Source organism: Alexandromys fortis, unplaced genomic scaffold (genome assembly GCF_014885135.2).
Source record: "Alexandromys fortis isolate MF-2015 unplaced genomic scaffold, M_Fortis_MF-2015_v1.1 scaffold_41, whole genome shotgun sequence".
NCBI classification, from domain to species: Eukaryota; Metazoa; Chordata; class Mammalia; order Rodentia; family Cricetidae; genus Alexandromys; species Alexandromys fortis.
This window is the reverse complement of record NW_026067923.1, coordinates 4,672,161-4,693,470: the sequence shown is the minus strand read 5'-3', so window position 1 is coordinate 4,693,470 and position 21,310 is coordinate 4,672,161. Positions and strand designations below refer to the sequence as shown.

General features: G+C 35.8%; 1 protein-coding gene across 6 annotated transcripts in view; it reads right to left on the bottom strand.

The window, feature by feature from the left end:
- Nucleotides 1-21,310, bottom strand: part of Naaladl2 (N-acetylated alpha-linked acidic dipeptidase like 2) — a 1,236,187-nt gene that overhangs the window by 60,388 nt on the left and 1,154,489 nt on the right. For all 6 annotated transcript variants that reach the window (XM_050142050.1, XM_050142054.1, XM_050142052.1 and 3 more), the window contains one exon: nucleotides 13,625-13,718. In XM_050142050.1, coding sequence (XP_049998007.1) covers nucleotides 13,625-13,718 — 94 coding nt within the window. The remainder of the gene's footprint in view (nucleotides 1-13,624; nucleotides 13,719-21,310) is intronic.

Sequence of the window (21,310 nt, the reverse complement as noted above, 5' to 3'; positions counted from 1 at the left end):
GGAGCCTAGGCAGTTTGGATGCTCACCTTACTAGACCTGGATGGAGGTGGGTGGTCCTTGGACTTCCCACAGGGCAGGGAACCCTGATTGCTCTTTGGGCTGAGGAGGAAGGGGGACTTGATTGGGGGAGGGGGAGGGAAAGGTGAGGCCATGGTGAGGGGCGGTGAGGGAGAGACAGAAATCTTTAATTAATTAATAAATAAATAAATTAAAAAAAAACAAATGTGAGAAATGAAGAATGGTGGCAGATCTAAGAGCTGTCAACAAGGTAATTCAATCTATGGGCCCTCTACAATCTGGAATTCCTCTGCCTTTTTGACTACCGAAAAGATGGCCTCTTATAGTTATTCATTTAAAGGACTGTTTCTTCATCATACCTGTACAAGAAAAGGACATAGAAAAATTTGCCTTCATAGTGCCTACTTAGAATAATTCTCAACCTACTAGGAGATACCAATGGGTTATCCTTTCACAGGAAATGCTCAATAGCCCACCCTATGCCAATACTTTGTAAGTCAGTCATTGAAAATAATATGTAAAAAAATTTCCTAAATCTGTAATTTACCTTTAAATGAATGACATTTTGATATATGATCCAAATATAGATGCTTTGGAAAGAATGTTTGAAGAAGTAAAGAAAATTTTGCCAAAATGGGGATTACAAATTGCTTCTGAAAAAATACAAAGAGAAGATTCTGTCAATTGCATAAGTTATAAAATAAATATACAGAAAACTAGAACACAAAATGCATGAATTAGGAGAGATTGATTACAGACTCTTAATGACTGTCAGAGTTTTCTAGGAGACATATCCAGTCTACAACCTGCTCTTGGGATAACATCTGATCTAACAGTTCATTTAAACAAAACCTTAGATGGTGACAAAGATTTAAATAGTCCCAGAGAATTAACAGCTGAAGCAGAAAAGGAACTGACAATGATTGAGGAAAAATTACAACAGGCACATGTGTACAGGGTGAATCCAAATCTTAATTGCATTTATTCATATTGACTTTCAAAATTTCACCTATAGAAATTTTAATGCAAAGGGTAGATATTATCTTAGAACGAATATTTTTTGTCAAATTAACAAAGTAAAAAATTTAAAACTTATATGGAATAAGTCTGAATTAATTATAAAAGAAAAATTGAGAATTCCTCAAATAGTAGGTATAGACCCAGCAGAGTTTATAGTGCCTTTTATTCTGATAAAATTAAAAAATCATGCGAAGAAAATGGACTTCAGCAAAGAGCTTGTGCTAAGTTTTTCAGAGAGATTAATAGCAATTATCCCAAAAGTGAAAGAATTAACCTTATAAAGAGAACTATTTGGATCCTTACCTGCATTGTACGGGACATACCAATAATTGGAGCCTGTTCATTTTTTTTCTGATGCAAATAAATCAGGAAAGGCAGGATACAAATCAGAAGATTTAAGTAAGGTGGAACAAAGCCCATATAATTCTGTCCAAAAGGCAGAATTATATATTATTCTCATGCTACTAAGGAATTTTGAAGAAGCTCTTTAAAAAGTTACTGATTCATAATATGCCAAAAGAGTTGTCTTGCATATTGAAACCACTGAATTTATAACAGATAATCCAGAATAAGTACAAAGTTGTTTGGAAATTTTCTCTGCCAGTGGAATTAATCAGGTTTAATATATAATCAGGAATCGGCTCAGTCCCTTATACATAACACACATCTGATCCTATATGAGTCTGCTAAGTCCTATAGTACAAGGTAATGCAGAAATTTATCAATTGTTGATTGAAAATGTGTTGAAGGCCTCTGAATTTCATAAGAAACATCATGTTATTAGCAAATGTTTAAAGAAAAAGTTTTCATTACATGACAACAAGCTAAGGAGAGTGTAAGAAAAATGTCCTACTTGCTCTTTCTATAACCAAACACAACTACCTTCAGAGAATAACCCAAAAAGTAATCAAAGGAATGAAATCTGGCAGATAGATGTGTTTCACTTTGCAGAAATTAAAATATGTACATTACAGCATTGCTATTTATTCAGGCTTTCAATGGGCAACTGCTTTGAGCTTAGAAAAAGCTGATTCAGTAATCACACATTTATTAGAATTTATGGCCATTATGAGTATAACTGCACAAAAAAAATCAGATAATGCTCCAGCATATGTCTCTAAGAAAATTAAATGTTTTTTTTTGCTTATTATAATAAAAAACATATTGTAGTATACCCCAAATCCTACAGGTCAGGTAGTTATAGAAAGATCAAATTTAACTATAAAGAATATGTTAAGCAAACAGAAAGGTATGGAAAATATCCCCCATAAAAGATTATATAATGATTTATTGATCTTGAATTTTCTTAACACTATTGAGATGGGACAACAGCAGCAGAGAGACATTTTATAATAGAAAAGTCTTCTGAATTAATTCAGCCAGTGTATTCCAAAGATGTGTTGACCTCACAATGAAAGCCAAGTGTTACATTGGGGGAGTGGTTTTGCTCTTGTTTCAACAGGAGAAGAAAAATTATGAATACAATCAAAATTAATAAGGATTCAGTTTTAAAAAGAAATTTCTTGAGAAAGAGAAATTATGGCTCATCCACAGGGGTGACAACCATACAGGTGGTAAGAAAACCATATAGGCTTGGGGCATGGTTATGGTCTTGTCTTTATTGGAAAATACACATCTTCAAAAATTCAAGAGACCCTGGATGTTTGTATGCTGACAAAGGAAAAATAACTATCCAATAAAGATAATCAAAAAAGGAATATAACTTATAAGGATAGGTGATCAAAACATATACATTTACACACACAGCGAGAGAGAGAGAGAGAGAGAGAGAGAGAGAGAGAGAGAGAGNNNNGGGAGGGAGAGAGAGCTGGTTTTGGAGTTGGACAATGACTCCTTCTTTCTCTACATTAAAGCATGTTGTTAAACTAAAAATTTAGAGTTTCTGTCTCATTTCAGGAGCCATGGTATGGGATAAGAGGAAGAAAAAATTTAGAAAAGCAATTTACTCTTTTCACACTATTTTGTCTCTATTGTACCATTCATTGAATATATGTCCGTATAAATAATATTTAAGTTTCCACAATGAACAATGAATTTCCCTGCAGTAATCTTTGAAGTTTCCTGGAAGAACATGGGGCCCCACAACAACTCCACCTGGTTGATATGATGTCATGATGCTGATAGCGTTACTATAAGATCTGTTTTGGGTACCAGTTACTCAAGATGGTTTCAGCTTGGTTAGCTGAAATGGTGCACTTTTTTTTTAAAAAGTGTTCTGGCCAGAACTCCAAATAGGAACCTCAGAAAAACCCTACAGAATACTCAGAGACAATTTGCAATTATACCCAACAATATTGTTGGAACTTAGCCATTTTTTCACCTTCACAGGACACCTTAGAAAATTTTGTATTAGGCTTAAAACTCCTTATTTAAACAAAAGGGGAGGTGCTGTAGGAATAGCTACCACTAGTAGACTTTAAGTTACCTGGCCACTTGGGCATGGCCTCTTATAATATACATATCAATGTAAACCATGTTTCTGGCTTATCTCCCAGTGGCATGATTCGGTTCCTGTTCCTTATTCAGAGGATTGTGATCTGTGAGTCTACCCCTAAATAAATAACCCTCTATTATATTCAGTTATGAGCTCCTAGTGTGGGATTTCTTTTTAGCATCCTTCTTCATTTCATTCCAGAAAGTTTTAGATATTAACTTATTTGCACTTATGTATGATTTGGTTCTGTTTTGCAACTGTAGTTTTAAAAATTCCCCTCCATTTCCTTTTAAATTATGGAGGAAATATATCAGTTGTACTCAAATATTGCATTTTTTCCATAATACAATCACAGCCTTTTTTATTTACTAACATTTCTCAGAAACCACTGCTGTATCCATGAGCTTACCACAGTTTTAAAGGCACTAACAGATACACAATTACTGGTTAGACCTCTCTGATGTAAAACAACACAAAAAGGATGACGTGATTGGTATAATACACTGGTTGAAAGCATAATTGAGATTATTTGGAAGAAGACATAAGTTACTTAATGTCAGCCTTAAAAATATCATATCACCATTAAAGAAAAGAAAATATATTGCCAATATGATGTCAGCCAATGGAGCAACAGTGCTTTATTATACTATATTTTCTATTCTGCATGCTGTCTTCTTCACTAGAAACCACAATGTATCATCTCAGCTGGTTCCTTAAACAGCACTCAGGTAAAGAAAGATGTGTGGGAGCTAAATCAAGAATAATGTTCAGAGAAGTCAGACTTGATTTTACAGAGGATATAAAAATATATAAATTTAAAGAAAATTGTTAAAGAAGATCACGAGTAACTATGGTCAAATGAATGCATGCAGGATCCTCTTAGGAAAGATGATAAAAGGATATTTTGAGAAGGATTAGACACTGGCCACTTTTTAAAAAATACTTTAGTATTATATTCTTGTTTGTTTTTCAAGAGTTTCTCTGTAGCTTTGAAGACAGCCATGGAACTCACTCTGTAGACCAGTCCAGCCTTGAACTCACAGAGATCTGCTTGTCTCTGCCTCTCAAGTGCTGGAATTAAAGGCATGTGCCACCATCACCTAACATTTTATTCTTGAATGTACAAGTTATCTAATAGTCCAGGTAACCAGGGCAAACTTCATTCAAGAGTACTTTAGGATTCCTGAATAGAGTGTTTGTTGGGTAATGACTCCCCACACCACTGTATACAAGGAGCTCTGAGTCCACAAGTAAATGGAATGGCCTATGTCCCCAAAGCTACAGGAATGCTCTTTCCCCAACAGTACATGGAGTATGCATGGAGTTTTACTTTGCATAGATCTAAATGAGAAATTGCCCCAATAGGTTCACGTATTTAAAAGATTGGTGCCCAATTGGCCATGCTGTTTGAGGTGGTGAAGTCTTAAGGAGATGGAGTCTTACTGTAGGTAGCACCCCTCTGGGAATGGGCATTGAGAATTCACTCTGCCCACATCTAGTTCATTCTCTGTGCTTTGTTTTTGCTGTTGAAGAAGTGTCTCTCAGATTTGTCCTCTGACTTCCTGTTGCCATGCCTCCCCACCAACCTGGACTTCTCTCTTCTTCTAGACCCTAAAGCCAAAATAACTCTTTCTTCTACAACTTGCTTTAGTGATAATATTTTATCACAGCAGAAAAGTAACTAATCTCCTAACACTACATGAAGTGAGTTCTGCTCCCATCCCTGCCTGCCTGGTATAGAAAATGAACCATGAACACATTATGTAACTCACAGATGCTGCCACTGTGCAGGGAGGTATAGATCTGACTATTGACAGCTTTGGGAAAGAGAGCTAAAGCTTTCTGTTCTTTTTAAAGGACACATTTATTTTTATAAATATGAATATTTTGCTCGCATATAAGTATGTGTAACACCGAATTCCCAGGAGCCAATGGAGCCTAGAACAGGATAATAGATTCCCTAGAACTTGAGATACAGACAGATTTGAGCTATCATGTGGCTTTTGGAAATTGAACCTGGGTCCTTTGCAGGAGCTGTAGTACTCTTAGCCACTGAGGTGCCTATTCAGACCCCAAAGCTTTCTGAAGTGAACTGTATATATTCATGTACTACACATTCTTATCATTATTTACCTCAGGAAGAAATTTGAAGCTGTATATTTAAGCATATATGTGAGTTTAATTTTACACTGGCTAATTCAAAAAAATGAAAGAAACAAGTTTTAAGTAAAATTGCTGAACATGAGGGCATATCATTAGATTCTATTACAAGTGAAGTTAAGAATTATTTATGATTTTGTTGCTGGAAAACAAACCCAGAGCCTTGAACAGACAAGCTAGGCAAAGCAACTAAACCAACAAAATGATCAAAACACTATTAAAACTAACCATTGATTCAAAATGTATAGAGTAATAGATTGAGATTTTGTTACTTCATAAGCATGGGATTTTATGTTAATAATGCATTCTGAAAATTTCTTAACATTATAAGTTATTATAGAAGGAGTGTAAGGAAAATAAAAGGTGGGCATCAGACTGCTGTCACTGCACTGCACTGTTCATTCTGAACTGCAGTCAAAAGCAGAGGAAACACATCCAATGGGACCCTTGGAGAAGAAAAGGGTCATCTCAAAGGGAGATGAGTGACTAACAGTAAATTGTGCAACAAGAGATGAACGAAAGTAAACACATGATTCCAAAAAATAGGAAGAGAAGCATGAACATAGAATATCAAATAAGGAACATTATTTGAAAAATAAGCAGAATCAGTCGTTTCAAAGAAATACCATGGGGAAGAAAACTCTACCTTGACAGACCAACACCAACATCATAAAAATAGATTAGAGTCTGTTTTTGCACCATGGTTTCTCAAATATTTCAATGGTTTGGGTGCTGATCAATAATGTGTCATCTAGTTAGAATTAATATGTAAATAAGGTGAGGATCAAGGCAAAATCTATTTTTAGAAATATTTTTCAACCCTTTTGGTTTCCTGAGAGGACTGGAGAAATGTTCTGTGAAATACTTAGCACATAAAGAAGGTGTTTTCAGACATTCTTATTATGAACAGAACTGGAGATCTAGCACTGTCAAAATGCATGGAAGGAAAGTAAAATTTGCTTTTGGAATCTTTGGAATTTAGATGGCCTTGAACTTCAAGGGGAGTTCACAGAACGAGGTGAGCAGGGAGAGGACTCCCCACGTGGCAGCTAGTGCAGAGTTGACACGGGTGGTAATTAAAAGCAAGATGGAGACAGATGGGCTTAGAACAAGAATCATGCCATTTTTTCAGCATATAATTTTATTTTTCCAACTGGGAAATTTGTTTTATATTACTCAGGAAGAAAATTAGCACATTATATGTGTTTCAATTGCTTGTGACATTTAAAAAGTTAAGCTACTAATATAACAGTACTCTAAATCCTGGCCTCTGCACCAACACCTTGAAAATTCTGCCCTCCTTCCAAATGTAGCAAATGACATCAATAAACTGTCAAAGCTAATAAGAACAAAAAAGGTCCCATCAAATTAGCATTGCCAGTTATTCAAAGAACAGGGGAAAGCTTCCAACAGTATTTAAATTTATTGAGACAATCCAAAGGTGGCAACTAGCCATAGTGTTCAAAATTATATTTCCTACTAATTCTGGCTTACACTAAATAAATTTGTACATAGCCAGATCAAATGGAAATTACTTCTCCTTATTTGGGCTCACGCAATTTTTACAATGACTTTTAATAATTAATATTCAGACTTCTGGAAAGTAAAAAAAATATAACAACTCTATAGTCATTGATTATTGTAAAGTAGTATTTTATTAGTAAAATATAGCAAAGATGAGAAACTAACTGAGTGAGATTATTAGTTTCCCATTCTCTAGTGTGTTTGCAGGTTCCCAAACTATAAGCTTGCTTTACTTTTTGTTTCCTTAATGCCTACTCTACTCCAACAATCTAGTGTTATCACTTTCTAAGAGAATCTTTCAGACTTGACTTTTTTTTAAATCAAAAGTCCATCTAAGGAGTCTGAGGAAAATATATAAGTCGTTAAAGGGCTTGCTTTAAAATCATGACCAATTGAGAGCAATCCATAGCATCCACATGAAAAGCTAAAGGTGTTGGCACAGGCTTAGAATTCCACCTTTGTGGAGTCAGAGGAGGGCAGATCCTGGGCTAACTGGCACCCATCTTAAACTAGTTGCTCAGTCCAGGATACTGAAAGACCCTGCCTTAAAAGACACGTAGCACTTGAGGACAAAGGAAGAGCAGCAAGTCTTGTCTTTTGGTCTCTTAATGTGTGCACTGTGCACATGTGCACCTGCATGCACACACATGCATTAAAACACACAGAAGTACATCTGAAGTGCATCATTTACCTTATAAGCCACTATTTCCACTCCATCTCCCCAAGCAATGGATAAATATATTCATTTTTCTTTTTTTGTTATTGACCAAATATTAAGAGCCAAGGTCACTCAGTCAAAGCATGCTTTCAAGAAAGATGCAGTAAATCAACTCAATCAAATTATTCACTAGTAAATGATCCCTCTTTCTAGTGCTTGTGGGAACAGTGGAGAATGGTTGGCTGTGACCATAAACTAGTATCATAAATAAACAAGATGGCCAATTGTCAAGAGGTAAAAATTACGGTACTGAAAATGCAATTGGGTTTCAAAGACCTTAGTCCTTGCGCTGCTGGCAGTCAAGAGAAACAGTATTTTATTGCTCAGCCTTGAAGGTCACCTTTCTTTTCCTTTACTATAATTTAGAACTTGAGACTAATCACTGCTGAGTGTCAAAACAAAGTGAGAAATAAATCAGCAATTTAAGCTTGTATTAAGCAGCAAAAATGTGTGTTTCATTTAACACACTACATAAACTGTTTAGTACAGTGGAGTGTTTAGCATTGTTGACAAAATCAATCACTTAAATATTGACATCATCATCATATTTATACATTAGCACCTTGAAATAATATGTATTGGAAATACAGTTATAACCAATATGATAGTCACTGAACAGGTTCATGCAGATTAGAAAGCAGAGAATATTTCATCATTTTAAGTTAGGATGACTAAAATATCAAAAGGGAAAAAAAAGTCTATGTTGAAGACTACAAACCGCAGCTCTTTGAACAAATATTTAGACACAAGGTATTAAAAGAATTTTAAACTATGTTTGCTACATTTTATTTTCCTGTCACTGAGATTTTAATATGGGTAACTCTAAAATCTAATCTCTGAATTAAAGGAACATGGCAGTACCCAAGGAGTTTACCATGAGACATAAAACAGTGAAAATCACTAAGTGTGAAAGGCAAAGTTCTTCACCTGTAGAAAAGGCAGCCTAAGAAAACAATAAGAAGGTAGGCATTCCTTCCTGAGCCCACATAAACCTTAGGATCACATGAAAACGGCTGCATTTAGACAGCAGTATTTGATCTCAAATGGAAATAAATCCCCACAGAATAACCAAGGTTTCATCTCTTAGTCATGATTTTTCTTGCTATAGTGGCATGTTCCTAATTAGAGAGGGTTGTTAATAAGTTGGGCCAGATGTAGAGTGTTTTCATTTTTACACATTTATTTATTTTGTGTGTGTGCTCACGTACCATGGTGCATGTATGGAAGTCACAAGACAACGTGTGGGAGTCAGCTTTCTTCTACATGTGAGTATTGTGTTGGTTTAAACACATTAATAAGAACCTCATAGTGCCAAGAATGTGTCAGCACTGGAGTTAGAAAAAAAATAATAAAATATTTCTCCTTGATACCATTTAACCAAGAGCAAGGGCAGATTTCAATTCTGTTGCTTGTTTCTATTCTGGTGTTTTCTGTCATAGAATGAAGCTATGCCTATGTGAATGCTATCTTGTCAATACATTTCTCCCTGGCTCTGACTGTGTGTCTATAACAAAGAGCTTGGCTCTCATTTTCTGAACAGCACAGAAAGAATCAACTTGAGTAGAGTACAGCAATCTTTAACAGAGTTACAAGCGATGAAGTCACTGACTGCAAATGATCCAGAAAACAGAGTACCATGAAGATTGTTTATCAAACAATATGCATACGTTGTGTGCAACATTTATGGTGGATATTAACTTATTAAACACATTTTTTTCTTACAAATAGTTTTAAGTACACATTAATACATATACTCATGTCTTGCTTTCCAGGGGCATGGAAAAGCACATAATTTAAGTTATGCATTATTAGCCTGTAAAAGTTGATTACATAGAAAATTTAAAGCAAGAAGCTTAGTTGTTTTCTTGAAGGTAGGTTAAACAGCTGAGTACACAGGAGGATAGCAGTCTTATGTCTTAAGTGACCTCAAAGTGTATTACTAGCTTTGGCTACATGTAAAGTCCAGGCAAAGTTCTAGTTTCTTCATGTAGAAGGGATGCTTTCAGAATAATGCACCCCATAGGATCTGGGTGAAGGGCAGTGCTAAGGCTCTCAGCATCTTTCTACTGAGACATCTCACTGACCTGATGAGTGATTTGTCTTCTTGCTATAACCCAAGCCTGGCGCTGCTCTAATTTAATTGCTTCTCTACCTGATAACGTCTGGATTATGTTGTCTGCCATGTCTTGTCTGTGACTAGGCCCGGGAGAGTAAAAGAGATTTCTAAATCACTTCTCAATCTGAACAATCATAAATCTGAATTAATTCTTGCTTATTTTTGACAACTTAGGTCTCAGTTAATGAAATGGAAGAAAATGATAGTCACTATGATCTTCTTGATCCTTTGTCCTAAAAAGGAAACTAAGAATCTTCTGAGGTACCTCTCAGAGCAGTGAGGATACCTTTTCAGTGTTATCTCCTATATGCTGGGAGCAAAGAAGCACCCTAGGCGTTAGGGATGCAGATTCCCAAAGCACAAACTGAAGCATCAGGATTGACTAAGATCATAAAGTTGTTAGCTTTAAGTCATACCTTTTCAACCTTCAAACTTCGTCAAGAATATCTATTCTTTATAAAAAAAAGTATTATTCTGCATTTTCCTGAATCACCATTACAGAAGGCTCTTGTATACAGATTATTTAGATGAAATAAAGGTATTTGCCTCAGTTTTGCTCTAAGAGCTTAACCAGCATGCCAGGGAATAATTTTTCTCATTCAGCACTATGTCTCCATCTGAAGGTATAAAATTGTATAATTATGCTGAATTATCACATTTACAATATATAGTTATTAAATTACACATTCTAGGGTCTCTAAGAAATTGTCACACTTTCCTCTCTCTCATCTCTCATTGTCCCTACACAATTACTTTATTCTTTATTAATAAAGAGACTTGAGAAGACCTTACATGCCCACACTTCAACCTGGTTAGTCGTCCTCATCAATGTGGACCATGGACCCAATATGGATACGTCCAACAGAACCATTATATACAAGCTGCCCATGCATGCACACTTACCATTTACCACGTTCTATATCTTTCTTCATATTTTAGGGACAAATTTTTCTACTCCCACTTTGTTCTAGATGCTTTCCTCTCTTGATGTTAATATCCTGTCATCCTAACCCCCAGATGAATTACATTAGTCAGTCTGGACTTTGTGAAATGGCTAGGGTATAAGACAAACACTCTCATGTAAGAGACCCAAATACCTCTCATCCTTCCCTGTCTTGTGAGGTTAGAGAAAACCATCAGCATCTGGGCACCAGGATGCAGAGACTGAATATGCTGGGCTTGAATCTTGGGGTTCTCGGCCCTATACACCATGAGCTATAAATCCTTGCTGTTTATCTAGTCTGCAACTTTTTTTAATGTGTCACAAATGAGCCAACACCTTTCTTTAACATAGCAAAGCCCTAAAACTAAAGGTATCTCCTTCTCAAGAAAATCAAGCCAGTTATTCATTCTTTCCTTTGTAATCAAATTTTGCCTCCTCACAACACCATCATCATCAAAACAAAAATATGCCAACCTTCTTCACCTGACTACCATCACATATACTTGGTTGGTTCCTATCTGTTTATTCTCTTTTAAGTCCTTCTAACTATGCTTTTGCACACACCATTGTCCTAAGCGGCTCTCACACAGTATTGTTCTAAACTGCTCTTACATACATCTTGTTCTAAGCTGCTCTCACACAGCATTGTTCTAAGCTGCTCCCACACACCATTCTTCTAAGCTGCTCTCACATAGCATTGTTCTAAACTGCTTTAGCACACACCATTGTTCTAAGCTGTTTGTACATATACCATTGTTCTAAGCTGTTTTTGTGGAGATCACAATGACATATAAAATTTTCAACTTGTACTTAATGCCTGGCCTTCAGGGGTTTTTTTTTTTTTTTTTTTGAGGTTTAAGCAACATGTAACAAAACTGGTATGTCTTCCCCTCATGCCCCCTCTATTTTTTTTTATTTGAGGTAAGCATGCCATATATAGTCAGTGAATTTTTAACATACTTATTGAATCATTTTAGGAGATCCAGTGAAGTACAACAGGGTTTCATGAAAAATGATTTGTAACATGTTATTTCTCTTGAGAGAAAGATGGGGCTTAAATTGAAAGGGGTCTTTAACTGCTCATCAAAACTGGAATAATAATATAACTCTCACCATGAATAATAGATCTTTTTGAGTCCTAGAAGTGCTCTGCATTATAAAAATGTTAGTAGTTGTTATAATAATAAACTACTATGCTTACTTGATGGTATTTAAAAATAAACTCAATTATTTAAAAAAATCAAGCAGCAAATGTCCCTGATTTAAAATCATTTTGTTAATACTTATGTTTTTACTTCCTTAATTTCTTTAACCTTTTTAAATTTAATTCTACTTTTCTTTCTTGCACAGGCATTGATCATAGGCAATTTTGCAGAATTTTTTATAATCCTATTAGACAATGTTGATGTTTTCAAGTATCTCATGCATGATACTTTACAGACAGACAAGGATGTCATAATGTAAAAAGCCTCTTCTTTTGTTCTCTGGAAGTTCAAAGTACGATCTTCCAGACCAAAAGAATTTTATAGAGGCTAAATTTCCGATGCTAAAAAAAGAAAGAAAAACAGCCTCTAGAACAAATGGAAAAGATTTTTTTAAAAAATAAAATTTTTGTGAAAAGGTTATTATTCACAGAACTATTTATTTTCTGTACCTGCTCTATGGTTATTTTGTAAAATGCCACGTGATTCACTACCCTGATTCTGAGCTTCAGATATTCTCGAAATAGCAAATGTAAAGTGGTGACAGAGTGACACAAGTAGCCATGGCAACCTCGGAGTGAGGGGAGCCTGTGGAAGCATGGAAGAGGAGAGCTACAGAGATCAACAAGAGTAGGTAAAAGAGCTGGCAAAGCCATTGTCATCCAGTATAATAGTCAGCATATAATAAATAGATAAACTTGGATAATTGTTTAAGGAAGAATGGCTTCAACTTAAAAATGTCTTCAATTCCAAGTTATTATAAATCTTTGGATGTTGCTCTGTTGTCAAGGGACACTTTAAACACTGCAGCTAAAACACTGGTTTTCTTTCCAATTGAGTAGTTTTCTATCCCCGACTCCTTAAAGATGTGCTAACAGAATATGTTACTCAGATTAATGACAACCTTAATCACAGTCTCCCCCTTTATTTTTAGTTAATGAAGCCAAGCAAGAGCTTAATTGGAAGGTGAGGGTCTGAGTGCTGCAGATGTTTATATGCGAGGGACTGAGATGGAAACGATGGAACTGATTCTCCGGTTTCCTCACTGCTGCCTTTGACATGAGCCAGGAACGCGAACCGCATTCCACAGTAACCAGTCCCAAAGGAGGAACTTCGGATTTCATGTGTCCAATGATAGGAAAAGTGGGATTCCTGAACTGCTAGTCACAGTGAATCTGTGGATAGTTACAGAACCTCTGACTTGAAATTCAAATCTCTGCATGACGAACGAGGGCAGTCAAACTCCTCCAGTCTGTGACACACTGCCTTCTGTCACACAAAGGTCTCTCTCGTTTCTGACTACAGGGTGGCTTAAACATTTTTCAACTGTTCTCATTTTCCCCTCAGAGGAACACAGCCAAATCATTGTGATAATTTTTAAGACACTGGATACTTTATTTAGTCCTTGTTCAAAGTATTTGAAAACATTTTCACTCATCAAAATTATAAGCATTTAAAGAACACTTACCTCTAAGGCTGTTTTGAACTCCTAGGGCTATATCAAGGGCACTGAAGGGCAGAACAGGTTCACTGGCAAGTTGTAAAATTACTTCTCCTGAGAGCTGAAATGAAAAAAAAAAAAAAAAAAGAAGAAGAATTTGTAGCATTCAATAGTTAAGACTGTCATTATTAATTTATTGGTTATTTCACATTTTATTCCATGCCCAGAGTAATAATAAAAAGACACAAATTTAATTTTGAAAAATCCTTTCCTCACATTTTTTTGAGTCTATATTTCTTTAAAGACAAAAAACTCTAGATACCTTTCTCATGTCATAGACCAGTAAGAGGATACAATGACTCATTCCTTCATGAGCTACAATATCAAGAAGTTAGTATTTAAGACAATTCTTTATATTCAAAAAGGATCAAATATTATAGAAAAAATAACTTAAAACAACCTCTGGTTACTGAACTAAGAAAAACTCCAGACACAGTTACCCATTTCTGTATTTCATTCAATATATAATCAATCTGATATATTTCTTTAGTCCCTTGGGTATGCCTTTCTTAATGCTTAATGTTATTCTTAGTGATGCTTCTGAAATTTATCAGCAATGATATATATATGTGTGTGTGTGTGTGTGTGTGTGTGTGCTTGTGCGTGTGTGTGTATTTCCAGAACATACCTTAATTTGAATTCAAAAGTTAAATAAATCTAAATGGCATCTCCAAGGGCATGCTGAGACTTTTTTGCACATACCCCTCACTCCACCCTAAAGCTCTATTTGAAAACTGATCCATGTGCCACACAAAAGTGACACAGCTGTCTCAGAACCTTAAGAGTACCAGCAAATGCCATGCCTACATCTGTATGTCCCTCTTATGAACCTGAATCCAAGCTCCGAGGAAAACAGGACTTATAACTTTTCTAGGTGTTGTGAATAGTGTAGAAACCCTACACATAGAGAGCAGAGTGGCAACTTGAGTCAGGGCAGAAACTGTCTCAGACACAACATACCAGGTAGACAGGAGTTTAGAGATCCAGATCTGTATATTCAAGAAGCACCAAATTCTATATAACTTAAAAAAATTGTATTTCCCTATTGTTCACACAATTCATTTCATGTTAAAAGTGCAATTTAATCTTGTCTGTCCAGCCTTAAAAACAAACAAAAAACATGTTTCTGAGAAATGAAGAGTAGAGATGCTGTAAAATCTTTAAGGTATTTTACTCCCAATGTAGCAATGAATTTTTCCCCAATGGCCAAAATGTCTTTGTGGCGTTTGATCACCAGCATATCTGCTGTAAATTCCCCGGGGAGGTGCCTGCATGATCACATTGTACTTTAGGAAGAAATAAATTGCCTGCATCATGTTGCTAGGAGTCACCCTTGCACTCCACCTCCCTGTCCAAATAATGCTCTGAACACCAATATTTGGAAATAAATTATTTGTTAAATAAAAATGTAAGAGTTATTAGGAAATGGGAAGGTTTATTTCTCCAATCTGCACTGGATAATAGGAAGTACAGAACTGACAGGCTTCATTGACGCTTTTGGTGTCAGGAAGCTAGACTTTACAAAAGATTTTCAAATGAAAGGGGAGGAGAGGAGACAGGTGACTGTGCTGTTAGAAAACACTGTTTTGTTCTGCTTTTAAAAGAGTTGATTTGGCAGCACCAACAGTTGGAATATATGCCAGCCATCCTGCTACTTCTTTAGAAAAGAATTTGGCAAAAAAGAGTTGGATGTTGAAGACACATGGGCCATGGTAGATGCTAAACCAGTTTCTTTTGTGGCTTCCTAGTCAAGAGGGAGAGTTGTATGCTAAGTGCCCAGTAAGGGGAGGTGAGCTGTGCTGCAGGACAACCTTCCTCAAACAAAGTACAAATTTCCCTGATGATTATGTGAGGCTCGGGTTTTAATTCTGCATACTATACTTCATTATAAGGAAACATTTAGCAGCTGACAGTACAGGAATTAATAGACATTCCGATGACTGAAAGGACACACACTGAGAAAGCATTAAAAGTAATAGTAAGAACTAACACAGACAATCAAAATTTATCAAGAAACTTCTGGAGCCAGATGTTGCTCAGAAGTGCTTACACCACCTCCTTCTTACCATGGCTCAGCAGAGCAGGTGTCTCTATGTTTGTGTAGTAGATAACGAAACCAAATCTCACAAAGGTCAGGCATTCTTCTCACATCACTGCACAGTGATGAGGGATTCCCCTTGTTATTCTGTGAATACCATTGGTTAATAAAGGAACAGCTTTGGGCCTATAGCAGAGCTATAGGGGAACAGAGCTATGTGGGGAAAACAAAACTGAATGCTGGGAGAAAGGAGGCGGAGTCAGAGAAAAGCCATGGAGAGCTGCTGGGGACAGATGTGTTGAAACTTTGTTGGTAGGCCATGACCTTGTGGTGATGCCCAAATTAATGGAATGGGTTAAATTAAGATATAAGAGTTAGCAAATAAGAAGCTAGAGCTAATGGGCCAAGCAGTGACTTAAATAATATGGTTTCTGTGTAATTATTTTGGTTCTGAGCTACCTAGTTGCCAGGAATCAACAATTGGCCTCCTTCAGCAGCACAAAGCATGTTTTGAAGTCAATGCCATCTTATTGTATCTTGAGGTCTATGGAATAGTCTTGCAAAGGCTTTTTCATTATTTGTAATAAATTAAAAGTAGGTTCCAAATCTCTCTGCCTATGCTCCTATTTGTAATACATATATATTCTGTTTGACTTAAATATATCAGTTTCTTGTAATATTGGCAGGTACTTGCCAGATCCTCAAGTCTTAGACAGGGGTGACACCTAGATCCCCGTGTGGTATTGTCTGGACATATTGTCCATGTGTGGATCTGTAGCTCATATATAGATGCAAAGAGGCTACTGGGAGGAAATTAGGGTTATGTTTGGTGCTACGGGGGGGGGGGGCAAAAAAAGGAATATGTAACTGAAAAGAGGGTGTTGAAGCATATGTGTTCTGTGTCCTCTCATCACAAGCTTCCTGCCCACCCAGTTATCACCCAGGATAGAGTCCTTCACCTGACAGTGAATCCTGACTAATTCAGCCTTCAAAGCTATGAGCTGAAAACTTATACTGTTTATAAATCCCCACACTGTGAGTATCTATTAGCAACATAAAATATATTTAGACAGTGCTCACACTGCATTAGTAGAGAGCATATTTGAGATTCCACAGAACAACTAAGTAGGCACAGAGATGTTGTAGTGGCACTCAGTGGTTAAGAGATGGACTGCTGTCACCAAGGCTGGGCTCACTTCTCAGCCCCCACAAGGTGGTTTATAACCACCTGAAACTCCAGCCCAAGAGATCTAAGGCCATCGTTTGCCTCCTTGGCCACTGCACTCATGTGCGCTTATCCTCATCACACACAGCCCTGCACACATATATTCCTGTAATTAAAAATGAAAACAGAATGAAGAACGTAATCCAATCCGCCTTCAAACCCACAAGACGGTTCAGGGGTAAAATCACTTGTTAAGCAAAACTGATGATCTAACCTGAGCTTAATTCCCAGATCCTATGATGGAATCAGAGAAATGAACTCTGAGAGCTGTGTTCTGCCCTCCACATATGCGTCATAGCACACATAGACCCACACATAGTACACATGCACTCACAGGCAAGTCCACACATGATCCCAGGATCCTCCCCTCTCCTTCTTTAAGGCTATCTTAACCCTGGTTAGAAGGAAAAGAATAAATTAAAAGAAAAAACTTAAATGTATAATTAAGAGTATTTTAAAGATTTAAAATGAGTTATTGAACACTATAGAACAAAACATTTCCTTCTTTGCTAAAACGCTGATATTTCTGATTAATATCCTGGAATTGCTGACTTTAGTCAATATTCAACATCTAAAGATAAAACCACGAAGCAACCTCTTCCAACTTGTAAGAAAAATAGAAGCAAATCACATTTTTTTCATATACAAGTATGTTTGTCTTCATCATGAAATTGTTTTTGTCATATTTAAAGGTTCATAGGAGTACTTTCAGTAAAGTTAAGATAGGGACTATATATATAGATTCTATAATTATGAATAATCATTTTTGTTTGTTTTTTTCGAGACAGGGTTTCTCTGTGGCTTTGGAGCCTGTCCTGGAACTAGCTCTTGTAGACCACGCTGGTCTCTAACTCACAGAGATCTGCCTGCCTCTGCCTCCCCAGTGCTGGGATTAAAGGTGCGTGCCACCTCCGCCTGGCTTTTTGTTTGTTTTTTTTTGTTTTTTAATTATGAATAATCATTGTAAGAACGTGATAAATTATAACTGATTCATGANTGATTTTCTTAAAGCTACTAAATAATACATCTATCCCCATATTACTCTATAAGATTGTATTTATATTTTCTGACTTTCTCCAAAATCTTTCTTTTCTTATCAGACAAGTCTAGAAAAGAAAAGAAATGAAAAGAAAAGAAAAATAGCATTTCCTCCACAAGTTTTTAATATCTAAAAAATAGAGCTCTTTTTCTCCTCTTGATCTAATCATTGTATTTATTGGTCAGTCGGGATCATATTTGTAAAACAAGCTTTGATCTGACTCAGTAGTTAATGATAACACATAACTGTACAAGGCACACAGTTTCACTAAAGCAAATTTATGATCTATGATGATAATTTTCTTTGTTTTCAGGCAAAGAAATTTAATGAACATTGCTAGGCTTGTTCAATTTTATACATCCGTATTTAGGTGAACACAGTTCATATCACATATATAATGCATAATTAAACTCTCATGGAGTTGATTTTATGTCCTTGGTTAAATTTACAATGTGGTAGAACTTTAGAGTAACAGCTGCCATTGTGAGATAATCACAACACTTGCTTTTTTGGTCAGTGAGATATATAGAAAGTGATACAGAGACTTTCAGGGACACTGAGACATGTGGGCTTGCTGTGACATGTGGTCAAGTAAATAAACCATGAGCTAATATCTATTGATTTTCCAGTGTGATCTTTACTATTCTACAGGGTGTAGAAGAAAGCTAAAATCTATCAATGAAAAAAGTCAGGATACTTTTAAATTTAACAGGAAACAATTTAACAGCAACCTTTTAGTAAGAATAATCTTCGGTTTCCAATAAAGCATCACACTTTACTTTTTACTGTACCATGTAAGTATGGTGCTTGGAATATGGATTCAAGCTTAGAATTGGGTTTGACGTTGCTAACTATGCTGCTTGGAGAAGAGCCCAGTGTGTTAATATATTCTTGTGCACTAGAAAAGGAAACACCAACACACACACTTTTCTATTATCAATGTCAACCATTATTTGCCTGGCCAATGAATGATTAAACATCTTCATTATCTTTCACTAATAACTAGCTTCAACATGATATTAGCAATAATATTAACAAGTAACATTTTAAAGCTCTTCTATTGTGTCAGGCAATATTCTAAATTCTTTACATGAGTTAATTCATTTAAACCATACAATAGTATTATTATATTTTGCAGATGAAAAAAACTAAGAAATTAATTAATTAACTATCTGAAGGCCACTTAGCTAGTCCACAGTCATTTTGAGGTTTGACTGAAAGAATTTTGGCTACAGATGCTAAACTCCAATTATCACACCAATTAGCAGATTATTTCTCATTCTTTGAATATTACCAAATCAAGAATACAAGTAGCTACTGACACAGTATCCACTGAACCAAAAGATATAACTCTAAGGAACAGCCAAGAACTTAGTACACACATCAAAAATGTTTAACATAAAAGCCTGTGCAAGCCATTCTACTAGAAGTATAGTTTTTATACTGCCAGCACTAATTTTCATATATGTAGATTCTGGTTTCCTATCTCCAAAAAACTATGAAGAAATGTATGAAGTAAAATAGTTCCCCTTGAGGTTGAAAAATAAAGATTGTTTTTACTTCAATATCATTAAAGGGAATAGTGTTGATTACAAAGCTGTTAGATAATCAGATAATCTGGGAGAACAATGAGAAAAGAGAAGGAAGACAGTGCCTGAGAAGTAAAAGTTAGGACTCTAACTTTAGCACCTTTGAAAAGGGCCCAGGGAAATGTTTTAATAAGTAATATAACTACCATGCAGATGACTGTAAGTAATCAGCCATTAATCTTCATTCACACTACTAGAGAATATTTCTATTATTAAGTCAACATTTATTCTGCATCAGTGATATATGACGGACTATGTTAAATTCATTGGGTTACTAAAATGTTGCTCATGGAAGGAGATAAATATTGACTATAATTATAGAATAAAGCATTTCACAAGGCACCGTGCAAAGGTTTACAGGGGTCCTTGCTCACTACATGAATCAGGATAGGCTTCCTTGTAGAAAGACCTCTGTGAGGAAAGCACCACCCTAGGCGTGGCATAAAGGGGGAAAAAACAGTATACTTGCTGAAATATATTTGGAACCATACAGACTTTCTTAACAGGATTATGGTATTTAAATTTTTAAATTATTTTTTATTTAGCATACGTATCTTGAAAATGTGAAAGAAAAGTCATGGTTTGGGAGAAATAGCTGTCCATGCCTACCATTACCACTAAGAGAAGTCAAGTTCTCTGCAGTTGCACAAGTCAGCAGAGATGTGATTTGGCAAACAGAAGGGAGTGAGGTATTGTTGTTGTGTCTTTATTACATCAAGCACTCCATCAATTATCCATATTAGAAGCAAAAGAGGACCGACTTATTAGCTTCTTAAACGCTAACTCATCATGTGCAAGTATTCAAGATGCAGGAATGCAAGTGACGATGACTTCCTATGCAAAGCTTTGATATATAGCTTACCAATGCTAGTATCAATGCATGCAAAATAGTGTGGTTCTTTAACAATATAATAAAAATTCTTTAATCAAGAATAAAGACAGTATTGGTTTGTGATACCAAACAAATGTCATTTTGACAATACTGAATTTAATCATTTTCAAAGGCAATCCTTTATTGTATTAATTATTTTAAATGATGCTGAGACAAAAACCTGGTAAAAGTAACTTAAGGAAGAAAGAATGTATTTCTCTTCACATATTGAAGGTACAGTGCATATTGTTGGGGGAGTCCAGGTTTCAGGACCTTGAAAGGTGGCTGGACAAATTGCATCCACAGTAAAGAGGCATAGAGAGAGATGGATGCTGGTGCTCCTCTCATATTCTTCATCTGATTCAGTCCAGGCCACCCAGTCAGAATGGTCTTCCCACTGCAATTTACCTCATCAAGATAATCCCTCCCGGCATTCCTAGCACTAATCTAGTCTAGAAACTCACTGACTTATACAGAGGCCTGTCTCTCTGATGATGCTATAGCCTGTCAAATTGACAGTCTATACTAACTATCACATTGAATTTATTGATAAATGCTGTTTTTTTCATATAAGTTGCTCACAAAATCATTTCCTTCTGTACATTTTCAATGAGAGCCACCAAAAATTAAGCCACTAATGTTTTAAGGTCATTTGATAATGAGGTAAAATTTTGTTCTAGAAATAATGTCATAATAATTAAATAATGATGTTTTCATCACAGATGCAGTAGAAGCATTAGAGCAGAAGGATGGTATGTGAGTGGTAAAGAAAAATATTCTTCTTTTGAACTAAACTCCTTTTACTTACAAAGACTTCTGATTTAAATAATGGTCAAAATATATGTGACCTGGAAGTTATGCTATTACATTGCTAATGCATTTTTTTTTCTT